Raw genomic sequence first — 13566 nt, 5'->3', positions numbered from 1 at the left:
ATGTATCTGAAAAAAGGCTTGCATCCAAAATATATAAAGAATTTGTACAAATCAATGATGCTACAGCAAACCCAGCTGTTGAAAATGGGCAAAATTGTTACGTAGGCACGTAACAAGTGGATTTATTGGAATGGTCGATAAACACATGAAGAGGTGTACAACATCAGTACTCATTAGGGAAGTGGGTATTAAGACCACAGTGAGATACCACAGCATACTCAGCACAATATCTAGGGTTGAAAAGATTGACAAGACCAAGTTTTGGTGAGATGTGAAACCACTGGAACCCTCATACACTATGGGTGAGACTATAAAAGCCTGTATGACATATTGTCTCTCAATTGCCCTGACTCTAGAGCAGGATTGAGCACAGTGGTGCACAAATTCAGATGCCTGAGAATTCATGGCACTCTTTGTGGAACATGAGTTATATATAAGTGTGCTAAGCAGAACTCTTGGTTGCAAATGACCCAGCTCGGTCCTACTTAAACCAAAAAAGACAAATACATTGGTTCAGGTGGGTGAGGGTCATGGGTGGGCTAGGGTCAGGCTCACTTACAGCCAAGTACGTAAACTGTGTCTATATTGGCCTTTCTACTCTGCTCTCCTCTGGCATGGCTTAGTCTTCAGGCAGATCTTGGGCACAGTGGCCACATGCAGCTTCAGGATTATAACCTATCAATGTTGCAACCCCAGTTACTAGACCTTACTCCCAGAATTGTCTTCAATTGGTCCACCCCTAAGCAATCATCAGAACCACTGTGAGGCCTAGGACAGGTACCCTTGGACTGAAAGTAAGGGTGCAGTGGTTCCTCCCCCAAAAAGAGGGTACTGTGACAAAAAGGACGGGATGGATGCTAGTCTTGCAAAATAGCATATTTTCTCTACATTGTACTTAGTTAGTATTAATTCCTTTGTCTGTAGTAACTCATGTCCCAGGTCCTTGCTAGACCCTGGGGATATAAAGGTTAATTGTGAATAGAGCAGATTTGTGGGCTGGCTTTGAAAACTCCCTGTGATTATGTGGCTTCATCTACCTTTTTTTCATTGACTGCTCCCAGTACTTGACTTTCTGGTGGTGTCCTTACTTGTTGTTGATTTCTTCCCTCAGAGTGCTCTACATCTAGAATATGCCATGCCTTTATACCTCTGCATGTTTCAGTTCTATACCTCTTTCAAGGCCTAGCTCAAATACCATATCTCTCAGAAGCCCTCTCTGAGATTCTTTGATCCACATTAGTTTTTCTTTGCTTTTAGCTGTTATTCTATCTGTAGCTTATCTTAGCTCGAAGTTCCTTCAGCTCTGAGTATCCTTGTAGCACCTGCCAGAATGCTGGGCACTGTGTAGTAGACTTAATAAATAATGGACAGTTATTGTTGCACCCTTGATTTTTTTTTTTTAATTATCCTTTTAGTTGTCTAGCAGTACTAGACATTTGTAGAGCTGGCCTTTACTTAAGAAAATTATATTTATATACATGCAAATTAGTAGTAACTCACTGTTCCCCAGTCACTACTTAATGTGGCTTCATGATCTGTTACACGATATGCTCATGTTTCTTACACAAATGCAGTCAGAGTAGTTTTGGTGATGTGGTAGTCATGGCTGTGTATAAGCCTTTTCATTAAATATCCATTCTGACTGCAAGCAAAAATACCCACTTTTTTTTCCAACTCAGTGATGGTTTATTGACACACATCCAATAGAGCAGTGATTCTTAAATTTCAGTGTGCATCAGAATCACCTAGAGGGGGCTGGCCCATGGCTCACTCGGGAGAGTGTGGTGCTAATAACACTAAGGCCATGGGTTCGGATCCCATATAGGGATGGCCAGTTAGCTCACTGGGTGAGTGTGGTGTTGACAACACCAAGTCAAGGGTTAAGATCCCCTTACCGGTCATCTTTAAAAAAAAAAAAAAAAGGAATCACCTAGAGGGCTCTTTAAAACAGATTACTAGGCCCCACCCCAAGAGTTTCTGATTGAGTAGGTCTGGGGTGGACTGAATAATTTGCATTTCTAACTAGTACTCACCTGATGCTAATGATACTGGTCAGGGAACCATAATTTGAGGACCAATTTATTTATGTATTTAACCCTCATTGTGCATCAGAATCACCTGAGGAAGCCCCCCCTGCCCCCTTCCTTTTCAGAACTGGCCTTTGTCCAGTTAACTAAAAGTGTTTGGAAGCTGTGATAAAGCATGGTGTTAGAAGGAATTTATGAGCATTTCTAACAGATCAACTCCATAAATATAAACCAAATCTCTTTACTCCACATCTCCAAGGCACCTGTGTGATTAATATAAATGGTGGATGGATTGGCCAGCTGTGTGGTTTGGTGGTTTTAGTTCACAAACTCTCTATTTCTTCAATAACTCACTCTTTGTTCTTGGCCAATTCCCATAAGTGCCTCTTGCAGATTGTTTATTAGTTGTAAGGGAGAAATAGTAATGATACAATGGAAAAATTGTCTGTCACTTTGGGTGGTCAAAATAAACATCACCAATGAGAGGAAGATGGGCATCATGTTTCTCTAGATATCACACTTTAAAAGGACATAACATCACTTATGTAGAGATCTGACTGGTCATACTTAACTGGAATCTAATCATAAGGAAACATCAGACAAATTCAAAATGAAAAGTATTCTATTTTTTTTAAGAGCCTGTATTCTTCTTAAATATCAATGTCATAAAAGATAAAGATTGAGGAACTGTTCCAAATTAAAGCAAATTAAAGAGGCATGATAGCTAAATGCAGTATATGATCCTGGGCTGGGTCCTGTACTGAAGGGGAAAATGTGTATAAAGGACAGTATTGGGTCAAATGACAAATCGGAATATGGATAGTAGATTAGACAAAAAGTATTGTATCTGTTTTTAATTTCCTGAGGTTGATAACCGTAACGTGGTTATATAAGACGATCTCCGTAGGAAACACACTCTGAAATATTTAGAGGTAAAATTAGATGATGGGTGCAACTTTTAAATGAGTCAGAAAGCATATATGTGAGAGAGAGAGCAAGTGATAAAGCAAATGTGGCAAGGATAAGCTTTTTTGAAAGTTTGAAAGTATTCCCAAATAAAAGGTTTTAAAAAAAAAACCTCTGCTCTTCATTTCAGGATAGTTGTAAGGATTTTTCAAATCTGCATAAAAATGTTTTGAAAGAACAGAGTGCCTTACAAATGGTGGCTCATATGCTACGCAGTCTAGGCAGCCTCCACATCTCATTCTGTTGGTATTCTCAGCTAGGCTGTTCACTCCAGAAAGCCTGCAGGAGGTCAGCACCTCCTCAATACCTAGCTTCCAATAGGTCAACTTCTTGAGTTTCTTGTGTGGTGGGTGCCTCAGACATACTGAAGTATAAAACTCATCATTCCACCTAAAACTTATTCTATCATAGCAAATTTTAGTTCAGTTTTAACTGGCTAAACTAATGTATGACTCGTCTGAACATAGTCTATTATTATATATTGTAGAGTATGTATAAAGCAAATGTACTTCACAGGGCCTGGTTTTCCAAAGCCTTGCCGTTTCAAATATTGACCTTGCAAAGGACAGGAAATTTTCCCCAGGCTATATAGTCTCTTGTAAGATAAATTCTTAACACAGCAAGGTTGCTGGCTCAAAGACAGACAGGTTACTGATTGATATGTAAAGATACTGGGAAATTGCTGTAAGAAGAGAATGTTTGCTAAAATCAAGCTTTTGTCAGTGGATCAACTTAATTGAATGTTACCAGCTTCTATTGTTAAACTTGTTAAACGGTACTTAGCAAAAATCCCACCTGTGTTCTCTTCTTCTAACTTCCTGGTCTGAAGAATAAATGCAGGAAGAGAACCCCAATTCGTGGTTAATTTCCCAAATGCAAGGAATGCCTCTATCTTGAGGGTTATGGGAGATTAACCCCTTTCTGGGGCTTCTCACTGCTCAGAAGAGATGGGCTTTGAGTAATCTTTGGCAGCTCCGTCACCCAAGGGAAAAGGGTGACAAATCCATGGGAGGCAAAGCAATAATATATTGTACCCTTAGTTTTGAAAAGTATATTTTTTTCTTTCAGCCCAAAATGGAGTTAATCGTGACTGGGAGAAGAAAGTAATTGAATATTTTAAGGAAAAGCTGAAGGAAAATAATGCTCCTAAATGGGTAAGCTTATTGCTATTTTGGAGGGAGAGGGTTGGGCAGACAACAGTTTCTCTCAGGAAAGTATAACCCACATGTAATTTTAAAATATATAAATTAATGTGTACTTTTGCTTTAAGTACATTTGTATTAATGAGATTTTGGTCTCTTTTGCAACTTAAGTTCAAGCAATTAAATGCTTCTTTGTATATTGTGCCTCTAGGTGGCAGTAACTGACTGTGTTACTCCAAAGACTAAAAAATCTGAACTTGCAGAAGCTTCAACTACCTTTGTTTTATTACCTTCATTTTAAAGGAATTGGCGTGTACTAGTTTAACAGAAGAGCTCAACAAAGTAAATGCCATTCTGCTAATTGAAAAGTGTTCTGCAGGAAAAGCATCCTTTTAGATTATGGACAAATAAAATGTTATCATACAAACTTGTATGAACTCAGGAATACTTTTGTCCGGTGATTATTTTTCCACTAAGATAATTTGGCTACCTTATGGGGCTTGATTTTGTGTGTGTGTGTGTGTGTGTGTGTGTGTGTGTGTGTGTGTGTGTGTGTGTGTGTGTGTGTGTGTGTGTGTGTGTGTGTGTGTGAGAGAGAGAGAGAGAGAGAGAGAGAGAGAGAGAGAGAGAGAGAGAGAGAGAGAGAGAGAGAGACAATTTGAGTCTGGATATATAATCTATGTATATATGCTTTATGTTTCACAGACAGGTGATTTGTTAACTAACTTGATTGTTTGCTTTCCTTTAAGGTACCATCATTGAATGAAGTTCCCCTTCATTATTTGAAACCTAACAGTTTTGTGAAATTCCGTTGCATGATTCAGGATATGTTTGACCCTGAGTTTTACATGGGAGTCTATGAAACAGTTAATCAAAACACAAAAGCACGTGTATGTATTGCTTTTTTTGTGAAACTTTCTGCTTGTAATTTATGGTATTTTATCCTTGTGTTGTTTATGATAGCTTTGATCCTGATATATTGATATAATACTGTTATCCTTTGTTTTGGGTCATAGGTTCTTCATTTTGGAAAATATAGAGACATAGCAGAGTGTGGGGTATGTATCTTTAAGATATATAAAATATTTTTCATAAGAATATTTTACTAAACTGAGAATTTATTATTCCTTTGGCTGATCTTAAATTTATTTAAATAAATTTATCTTGTGTGTAAATAAGTTCTAAGAAATCATGTGACATATTCTTTCTTATTTGGCTTTATTTAAGAGTTTTCATGGGCTGGCCAGTTAGCTTGGTTGGTTAGAGTGCAGTATTATAGTACCAAGGTCAAGAGTTCAAATCTCCTTACTGGCCAGCTGCCCAAAAAGTTTTTCTGATGTGATTTTTTTTTTTTTTTTATCTTCTAAAAATCTCTTAGAAGGCGGAATATTATATTATCTTTTTTTTTTTTTTGGTGGCTGGCCAGTAAGGGGATCCAAACCCATGACCTTGGTGTATTACCAGCACCACACTCTCCCAAATGAGCTAACCAGCCAGCTCAGAAGGCAGAATATTATAAGTGACAAAATTAATTCCTTTCTATTCTCAATATCTATATACTTGGTTTAAAAAATTACAAGTTATGATCAATTCTTTTAAAATGAAAGTGGAAGATTAACTTAGGGCTTAGCATTTGCTTAATTAAATATAATTAAATCATGCCCTCTTTCTGGAGGAAAAAATATTTTTAATAAACTTAAACTTTTATTGACCAAAAGAAGTAGTGGAAACTCTCTTACATGTCAATAATGGGAGACAAGAAGACAGAACATTGGATATCTAATGATAGTTGTCAAAGGGATAGTCTTGAGGTAGAAACTTACTAGAAAAGCAGTTTAGAGGAACCATAGTATATCTGTATTTTGTTTGTTTTGCATTGCTTTTCTGATAATAGGGGAGCAACATGCAGAATTGAATTTCATTCTGACACTTGTTCAACATGCCTGGTGCTATGGCTGGGGGAGATTTAAAATTAATTTCTAGTTTAATAGTAGAAAACAGTATCTGCATGTCAAAATATACTTGTTAACCAAAACTGTTTCCCATAGCAGGATCAGCAAGGCATGTGCTGTGGTTACACACAACCCTGGTATCTCAGGGGCTGAACATAAAGTATAACCCAAAGTTAGGTCTGATCCACTGTAGGTGGGCAGCTTTCCAGGGAAACTGACCCACATGTGGCAGGAACCTCCCTCACTTCCACTCAGCACATTGGTCAGTCTAATTCCATGGTCTTGGCCTTTTGAGAGGCACTGGGAAATTTGGGGGAGCAGTTGGCCAGTCACAAGCGGTGAGCATTTTTTCCTCAAATATTCTATTCAGGCTAGAAGCTTCCAAGTTTTTTTACATCTCATGCTGACCTTTCACCCATCCTATTTGCAATGAAAAGTATATTTTGTCATTTGTGTAAATTGATACAATAAATTCGTATAGCAGGTTACACTCACACATTTAATATTTGTACAGTTGTAATATAATAGTGCATCTCATTTGATATCTGATATTTTGTAGTAAGCTATAACAAGAAAAGACCAATGCATAGTAACCAAAAAGATGATGGGTATTTTCTCTTATGTATACCATGAATAGGTAACAGAGGGAAAAAAATGTCTCCCATAATTTGCTCTGCTTTTTAATGTGTTTCTATTGAAACACAGACCCTATTTTCCAACAGATGGAAAGAAAAAAAGTGTCACAGGTGGGGATTGACCAGGGGAAAAAAGTATCACAGGTGCAGATTGACCAGGCAGGTGTTTAGGCAGGGACATGGTAGAAAGATGGGACCTCAGTGGAGTTACCCACATTCTGGGTCTAGTGCTCTCCTTGGAAGATCCAGACTCTTGGTTTTATCAGGTTACCTAGGGCTTTTTACATTCTGGGAGTCTTAACTCTTGCTTACCCAAGCACCACCAAGAGATTGATTTATAGACCCTAGTACCAGCCTATTAGTTCACAGTAGAAGTTGATTTCTGGTGGAATAAAGTATTCTAGTTCAGTGGGCAGACCTGGACAGAATATCCCTAATTTAGAAGGTTATCACAAAGATTTTTAAAACAAAAATGTAATTTCTCACAACTATTTAGAGTAATTAATTCATTGGAAAGATTAGGTTAATCTTATGCGTGATGGACTTCAGGTCTGTCAATGTTTTCTCTCTTCGAGAGTGTTTTCATAAGATCAATATTGTGCCAAGTCTAATGGATCAACTTGATAAATGCTTACTGTATTCCTTGTTTAAGGAGCCCTAACACATTAGGCTAATATACTAATACACAGTTTTTTCTAGTACACATTTTAGCTCAGTAATCTCAGCATTTGGAAATACACCAGTAAAATAGGTGAGAGACTCCATCTGTGACACTGTCAGAGGCTGAGAGAGAGTTTGTACATATGTTGCTGCAGAGTCATAAATGAAAGCCCCATTTCAGGAAAAGGGAACCTTGAACCTGTAAAGAAAGAAGCAAGCAAAAAACCCAGCTTGTATGTATTATCTCAGGCTCAAACTCAATATCTCTGAGATCCTTTCTTCCTCTTATGATTTCCTAAGTATATTTGAAATAGAGAATATGCCTTTCTTAGGGAAGTAATATCTGACTTTTAAATCTCATCTCAGAGCTATCTAGTAATGAACATTTCATTAAATTCATATCTTATAGATTGAGTCTGATGGTTTTTTATGAAGGAGACAGTGGGATTACCCATGTGCCTTGTCTTTGAAAGAATTAAAAAGGATTTAATTTTGTAGCCTGGGGTACTGTGAATTATGGATTTGAGGGAGGTAGTGTTTGTTTGTTTGTTTGTTTTTTGTTTTTTGTTTCGGATTGCTGGTATGGGGATCTAAACCCTTGACCTTGGTGTTACAAGGCTGCCCTCTAACCAACTGAGCTAACCAGCAAGCCCTGGAGGTAGTGTTTTGATTACTGAGTTTGAAATGATTTTATGTCAGTTTTCTTTTTAAGATCATAGTTTGGAATTAGTTGCTTGTTAATTAAATTTTTAATGTAAAATATTTACTGTGGTATTATAAGTAATGTGAAAATGTGATTGTTAATTTTTTTAAAATTTCTTTTTCTTAATAAATTTCTAAAAATATTTTTTGTGTACATTACAGCCTCAACAAGAACTTGATTTAAACTCTCCACGAACTACCACTTTGGAAAGACAGACTTTCTATTGTGTTCCAGTGCCTGGGGAATCTACATGGGTAAAAGAAATATCCTTTACCTGAATCGTCTTATGTGTAAGGGAAGAAAACATGTTGGTTCTTTTGAGAAGAGATTGTGGAAACGTCTCATTCATTCATTCATCCATCAGTCATTTCATTTTATTTTTTTGGCAGCTGGCCAATACAGGGATCAAACTCTGGACCTTGGTGTTATCAGCACCATGCTCTAACCAATTGAGCTGTCCAGCCGGCCCCCTACTTTATTTTATTCGTTAGTAATTTTTAAGGCATAGTTCACATACACTTAAATGCACATATACAGAATGTATTTTAAGGATATTCACTTCAGTGATTTGGATAAATGCATATACCCATATAATTTTATACCCTAATCAAGGTAAAGAGCTTATGCTAGAAAACTTCCTGGGGCCTTTTTCTAGTCACCACTTTCCTCCCCTGCAACCACTTTCCTGACTTCTTTCACCATAGCTTAGCATTACCTGTTCTTAAATGTCACATAAACAGAATCATATAGTATACAGTTTCTTCTGTCTGACTTCTTTTGTTTAACATAATGCATTTGAGAGTCATCCGTACTGTGTGTATCAGTAATTCATTCCTTTTTATTGCTGAGTGTCATTTATTTATATAGTCTCCAATTTGGTAATCATTTAGGTTGCTTCCAATTTGGGGCCTGACATTTTCTTAGTGAGATTTTTAATTACTAATTCAATTTTATAACATATTTTGTGTCCATTGTGATAAACTGTACTTTTTAAGGAATGTTTTGAAGTCATTTAATCCCAGTTGTTGAATTTATTGACATAAAGCTTTCCATAGTATTTTCTTATTTTCCTTTTAATGTTTATGGGATATCTCACATTGATCTCTTTCATTGCCAATATGTTAATTTATTATTTCTTTGTCTTATTTTAATCAGTGTTGCTAGGGCTTTGCGAAAGAACCCACTTTTTACTTTAATTTTCTTTGTTTGACCATTTTCTATTTCATTGGTTTTGCTCATTTCCTTCCTTTTTGGTTTAGTTGTAATTTGTGTTTTTCTAGTTTTTAAAGGTGGACACTCAGATCATTGATTTTAAATTTTCCTTATTTTCTAAAATTAGCAATTAAAGCTATACATTTCTCTGTAATCACTGCCTTTAGTTGTAGCCACAAATTTGGGTTTGTTGTGTTTTTACTATTATTCAGTTCAAAATATTTTCTAATTTCTCTTGTGATTTCTTTTTTGGTCCTTGACTCTTACAACAGTATGCTTCTATCTATCCCTCTCCCATTTTTTGTGCTGTTGTTTTCATATATTTCAGTTGTACTTAGATTATAGAGCCTACAATGTATGATTTTTTTTAAATAGTCAGTTGTCTTCTACATAAATTAAGAAATGATAAAAAAATATATCTTTGACATTTGTATTCATATTTACTATTTCCAGTTTTCTTTGTTCTTTGTTTTTTATCTGGAATTACTTCTGTTAACTTTTTTTTTTAAGTTGGTGATGAATTCTCTGAGTTTCTGTTCCACTGAAAATATCATTTCACCTTCATTTTTGAAGGACATTTCCACTGGCTGTAGAATTCTTCATTGACAAGCACTTGCCCTCTCCAGTCCTTCAGTGATGTTGCTCCAGTGTCTTCTGTTGTGCTTCCGCTGGTTTTGATGAAAGACTAGCCATCATATTTGTTGTGCCCCTATATGTTACATGTCCTTTTTGTTTTCCTCTGGCTGCTTCTAATATTCTTTCTCTTTGGTTTTCAGCACTTTGACTGTGATGTCCCTAGATGTAGTTTTTTAATATGTTTATCTTGGTCACATTTTGTTCAACTTTTTGGATCTGTGGGTTGATATTTTTCAAAAATTTGGGAAATTTTCAGTCATTATTTCTTCAAATATTTTTTCTGTCCAAGTCTCATCGTTTTCTCGAACTTCAGTCATATGATTGTTAGACTACTTGTTGTCCTCCAGGTGACCAGGCTCTGTTCATTTCTCTTTATTTTTTAGTTTTTTTTAAACCTTTTTTTCTCCCATTGCTTCAGTTTGGATCATTACTATTGACTTCAGCGTTCAGGTTCACTGACATTTTTCTTCTCTCATCCCCAAATTTGCTGTCAGGCAGATTTAGTGAATTTTTTTTTTTTCTTTTCAGATATTTTATTTTTCAGCTGTAGATTTTTCATTTGGTTTTTTCATTGTTTTGATTTCTCCACTAATATTCCTCATCTGACATCCATTTTTTCTTTTAAAATTGTGAATTTTTTAATTGATTTTTAATGTCCTTGTCTACTAATTCCAATGTCTGAGTCATCTCTGGGTTTGTTTTTGTCGATGATTTTTTTTTTTTTTTTTTTTAATCTCTTATTTTTCTAGGCATCATGACAAATGTTGGCAGCTGCACCCAGAAGAGTTCTTATTTATTTATTTATTTATTTATTTGTCTTTTTCGTGACCGGTACTCAGCCAGTGAGTGCACCGGCCATTCCTATATAGGATCCGAACCCACGGCGGGAGCGTCGCTGCGCTCCCAGCGCCGCACTCTCCCGAGTGTGCCACTGGCTCAGCCCTTGTTGATGATTTTAATTGTGACTCTAGGTCATATTTTCCTTCTTCACTTAACTAATAAAGATTTATTGTCTGCTGATATACACCATTGTAGAGAGTTTAGTTTCTTGTCTTTTCAAGAATGTTGCATTTTGTTCTGACAGGTAATTTACTGGGTCACCTTGATCTTGTTGAGGCTTGTTTTTGATATTTGTTAAGGTGGGTGCAAAATAGTCCTTGCTATACAGAACATAGTCTTTACTCATGAGGTCTGCTGTTTCTAGGTCCTACTTAAATGCCTGGGATGTTGAATAAGGTCCACTTCTAGTTCTGTACTACTTCCAGAGTCTTGGCTAACCAGTAGCTGTTTACCTCAAGGAATCTTGACTTACGCATCCACAGCCCAGTATTTGGCCAAAGATCCAAACAGAACCTGCACAGATTTCTGAATCTTCTTCTATCTGCACCTGCTTCCTCTTTAGCAGTTTTCCTGTAAATTCCAGTTGCTTCAGTAGCCCTAAACTACGTGCTCTGTTTTCTCCACCCAGCAAGAACAGGTCCTTCACTTCTCTTTGTTACAGTTTGGAAAATGCCTGTAAGAGAAAGCTAGGAGAATGTAGCATTTACCTGGTGTGTTTCTGTTTATTCAAGGATCATAACTTATGCTCTCTGTTGTCCAGTGACTGAAAACAGCTGTTTCAACATATTTTGTCGAGCTGTATAGCTGTTCACAGCAGGAGTGGGTGCATAAGGTTGAAAACCTGTTACTCTTATTACCACAACTGGAAGTCTAGGCTCCTTTTAAAAATACATTTCCATTTTAACTGAATTGCCAAACTAGTAACCTTTTATTAGTCATATAATTAACATAATTTAGGATATTCCTCAGTTTAGTCTTTCCTTAACCTTTCGTTTAACGCCTATGTTAATGCAAACCAAGCTCGAGTCAGCCCCTCAACATCCTACACTCCCAGTCGTCACAAGAGGAGTTATGAAGATGATGAAGACATGGACCTACAGCCCAATAAACAGAAAGACCAACATGCTGGTGCCAGACAAGCAGGTAGCATGTGCCAACAGGCTTCCTGTAGACCTCTGCTCTTTTGCAGTAGATGTGTTTTCAGAATTCATTGTACAATGTAGCTCTAGATTTAGGAGCTGACGATGTGGCAACCTTACTTTCAAGTTTATCAGAACTATAGATAATTTTAAGAGTTTTTTAATCTCAATTCTTAAGTAATATGAAAACATAGTACTTTACCTTGAGAATTACTTACAATATATCAGAAAACATCCTTTCTCATTTTCTTTTTGTAATAATAGTACTTTAGTTTTGTAGGACTAAAAATATCGAAGGAAAAACATGCAGTCATGGTATACTAGATGAATTTGTAGTGGTTTATTTGTTAAAACATGCTTAAAATACAACTAGTTTTGAAAAAGCTGAAATTTTCTAATAGCAAGAGAGAATTTCAGAATCTCGATATACCATTATTGATTTCAATCACACCTTTTATGAGCAGTGAATTTTTTCATTATCGCAGGTAGATAAGTTTATTTCTCCTTTTATGTGCTAGTCATTTACCTTTAGCACCTTTAATCAGAGGGAAAGTTAAAGGAAGAGGAGGTAAAACAAATCAGTCTGGTCAATTACTACCTGCAAGATTGGGTTGAGAAGGCAAATTTAACAATCAGTTGTGAACGAAGATTTACCAATGAATTTTGCTTAACTATTCATTATTCTACTTTATAAATTCATATTACTGAATTTCCTTAATACTAAGGCATATTTATATCAAACTTGAAAGGCACTTTCCAAATGTTCTTTTTCTTCAGGAGGCTTTAGAAATCACTAAGTGCAATGCTATCCTTTGAATTTAGGGAGTATTGGTGGTCTTCAGTGGTGTGGAGAGCCAAAACGTTTAGAAACTGAAGCATCTGCTGGGCAACAACTGAACTCCCTTAACCTCTCTTCTCCTTTTGATCTGAATTTTCCACTGCCGGGAGAGAAGGGCCCTGCATGCCTTGTGAAGGTAATAAAATCTTTTGTAGACCTAACATTGACATGTATGTGTCTCAGAAATTAAAATGGAAAACTCTTAACATTTGTATTCATTTTCTTTTGCTGCTATAACAAACTACTGCAACGTTACTGGCCTAAAGCAACAAAAATTTATTTTCTTATAGGCTTTAAGTCACAAGTCCAACATGGGTCTCACTGGAGTAAAATCAAGGTGTCAGCAAGGCTGCATTTCTTCCTGGAGGTTCTAGGGGAGAATCTGTTTTGTTGTTTTGTTTTTTAGTTTTGCTTTCCCCAACTTCTAGAGGCAGCTGCATTCCTTGGCTTGTGGCCCCTTCCTCTGTCTTCATAGCCAACAATATTGCATCCATCTGACCATTTTTTCATAGCCTTTCATCTGAGCATAGCCAGGAAAGGTTCCCCAATTTTAACGACCTGTGTGATTATGCTGGGCCCACCCAGATGGTCCAGGATAATCTCCCATCTCAAGGCCCTCAATTTAATCATATCTGCAAGTCCCTTTTGGTGGCTGACTGTTAAGGGGATCCAAACCCTTGACTGTGGTGTTACCAGCACCAGCCACTAACCAAGTGAACTGGCATCCTTTGCAAGTCCCTTTTGCATGTAAAGTAACATTTTCACAGATTCCAGGAATTAGGTTGTGGACATCTTTGGGAGCTCCTTATTCTGGCT

General features: G+C 36.7%; 1 protein-coding gene across 2 annotated transcripts in view; it reads left to right on the top strand.

Moving 5' to 3' along the window:
* MCMBP (minichromosome maintenance complex binding protein) overlaps positions 1–13566 on the top strand; it is a 44865-nt gene that overhangs the window by 12875 nt on the left and 18424 nt on the right. For both annotated transcript variants that reach the window (XM_063103072.1, XM_063103071.1), the window contains exons 2-7: positions 4062–4147; positions 4885–5025; positions 5152–5193; positions 8247–8348; positions 11772–11916; positions 12735–12886. In XM_063103072.1, the coding sequence (XP_062959142.1) occupies positions 4062–4147; positions 4885–5025; positions 5152–5193; positions 8247–8348; positions 11772–11916; positions 12735–12886 (668 nt within the window). The remainder of the gene's footprint in view (positions 1–4061; positions 4148–4884; positions 5026–5151; positions 5194–8246; positions 8349–11771; positions 11917–12734; positions 12887–13566) is intronic.

This window comes from Cynocephalus volans, chromosome 7 (assembly GCF_027409185.1).
Source record: "Cynocephalus volans isolate mCynVol1 chromosome 7, mCynVol1.pri, whole genome shotgun sequence".
Taxonomy (NCBI): domain Eukaryota; kingdom Metazoa; phylum Chordata; class Mammalia; order Dermoptera; family Cynocephalidae; genus Cynocephalus; species Cynocephalus volans.
Note: the sequence above shows the minus strand (reverse complement) of the source record. Positions and strands in the feature narration are given on the sequence as shown.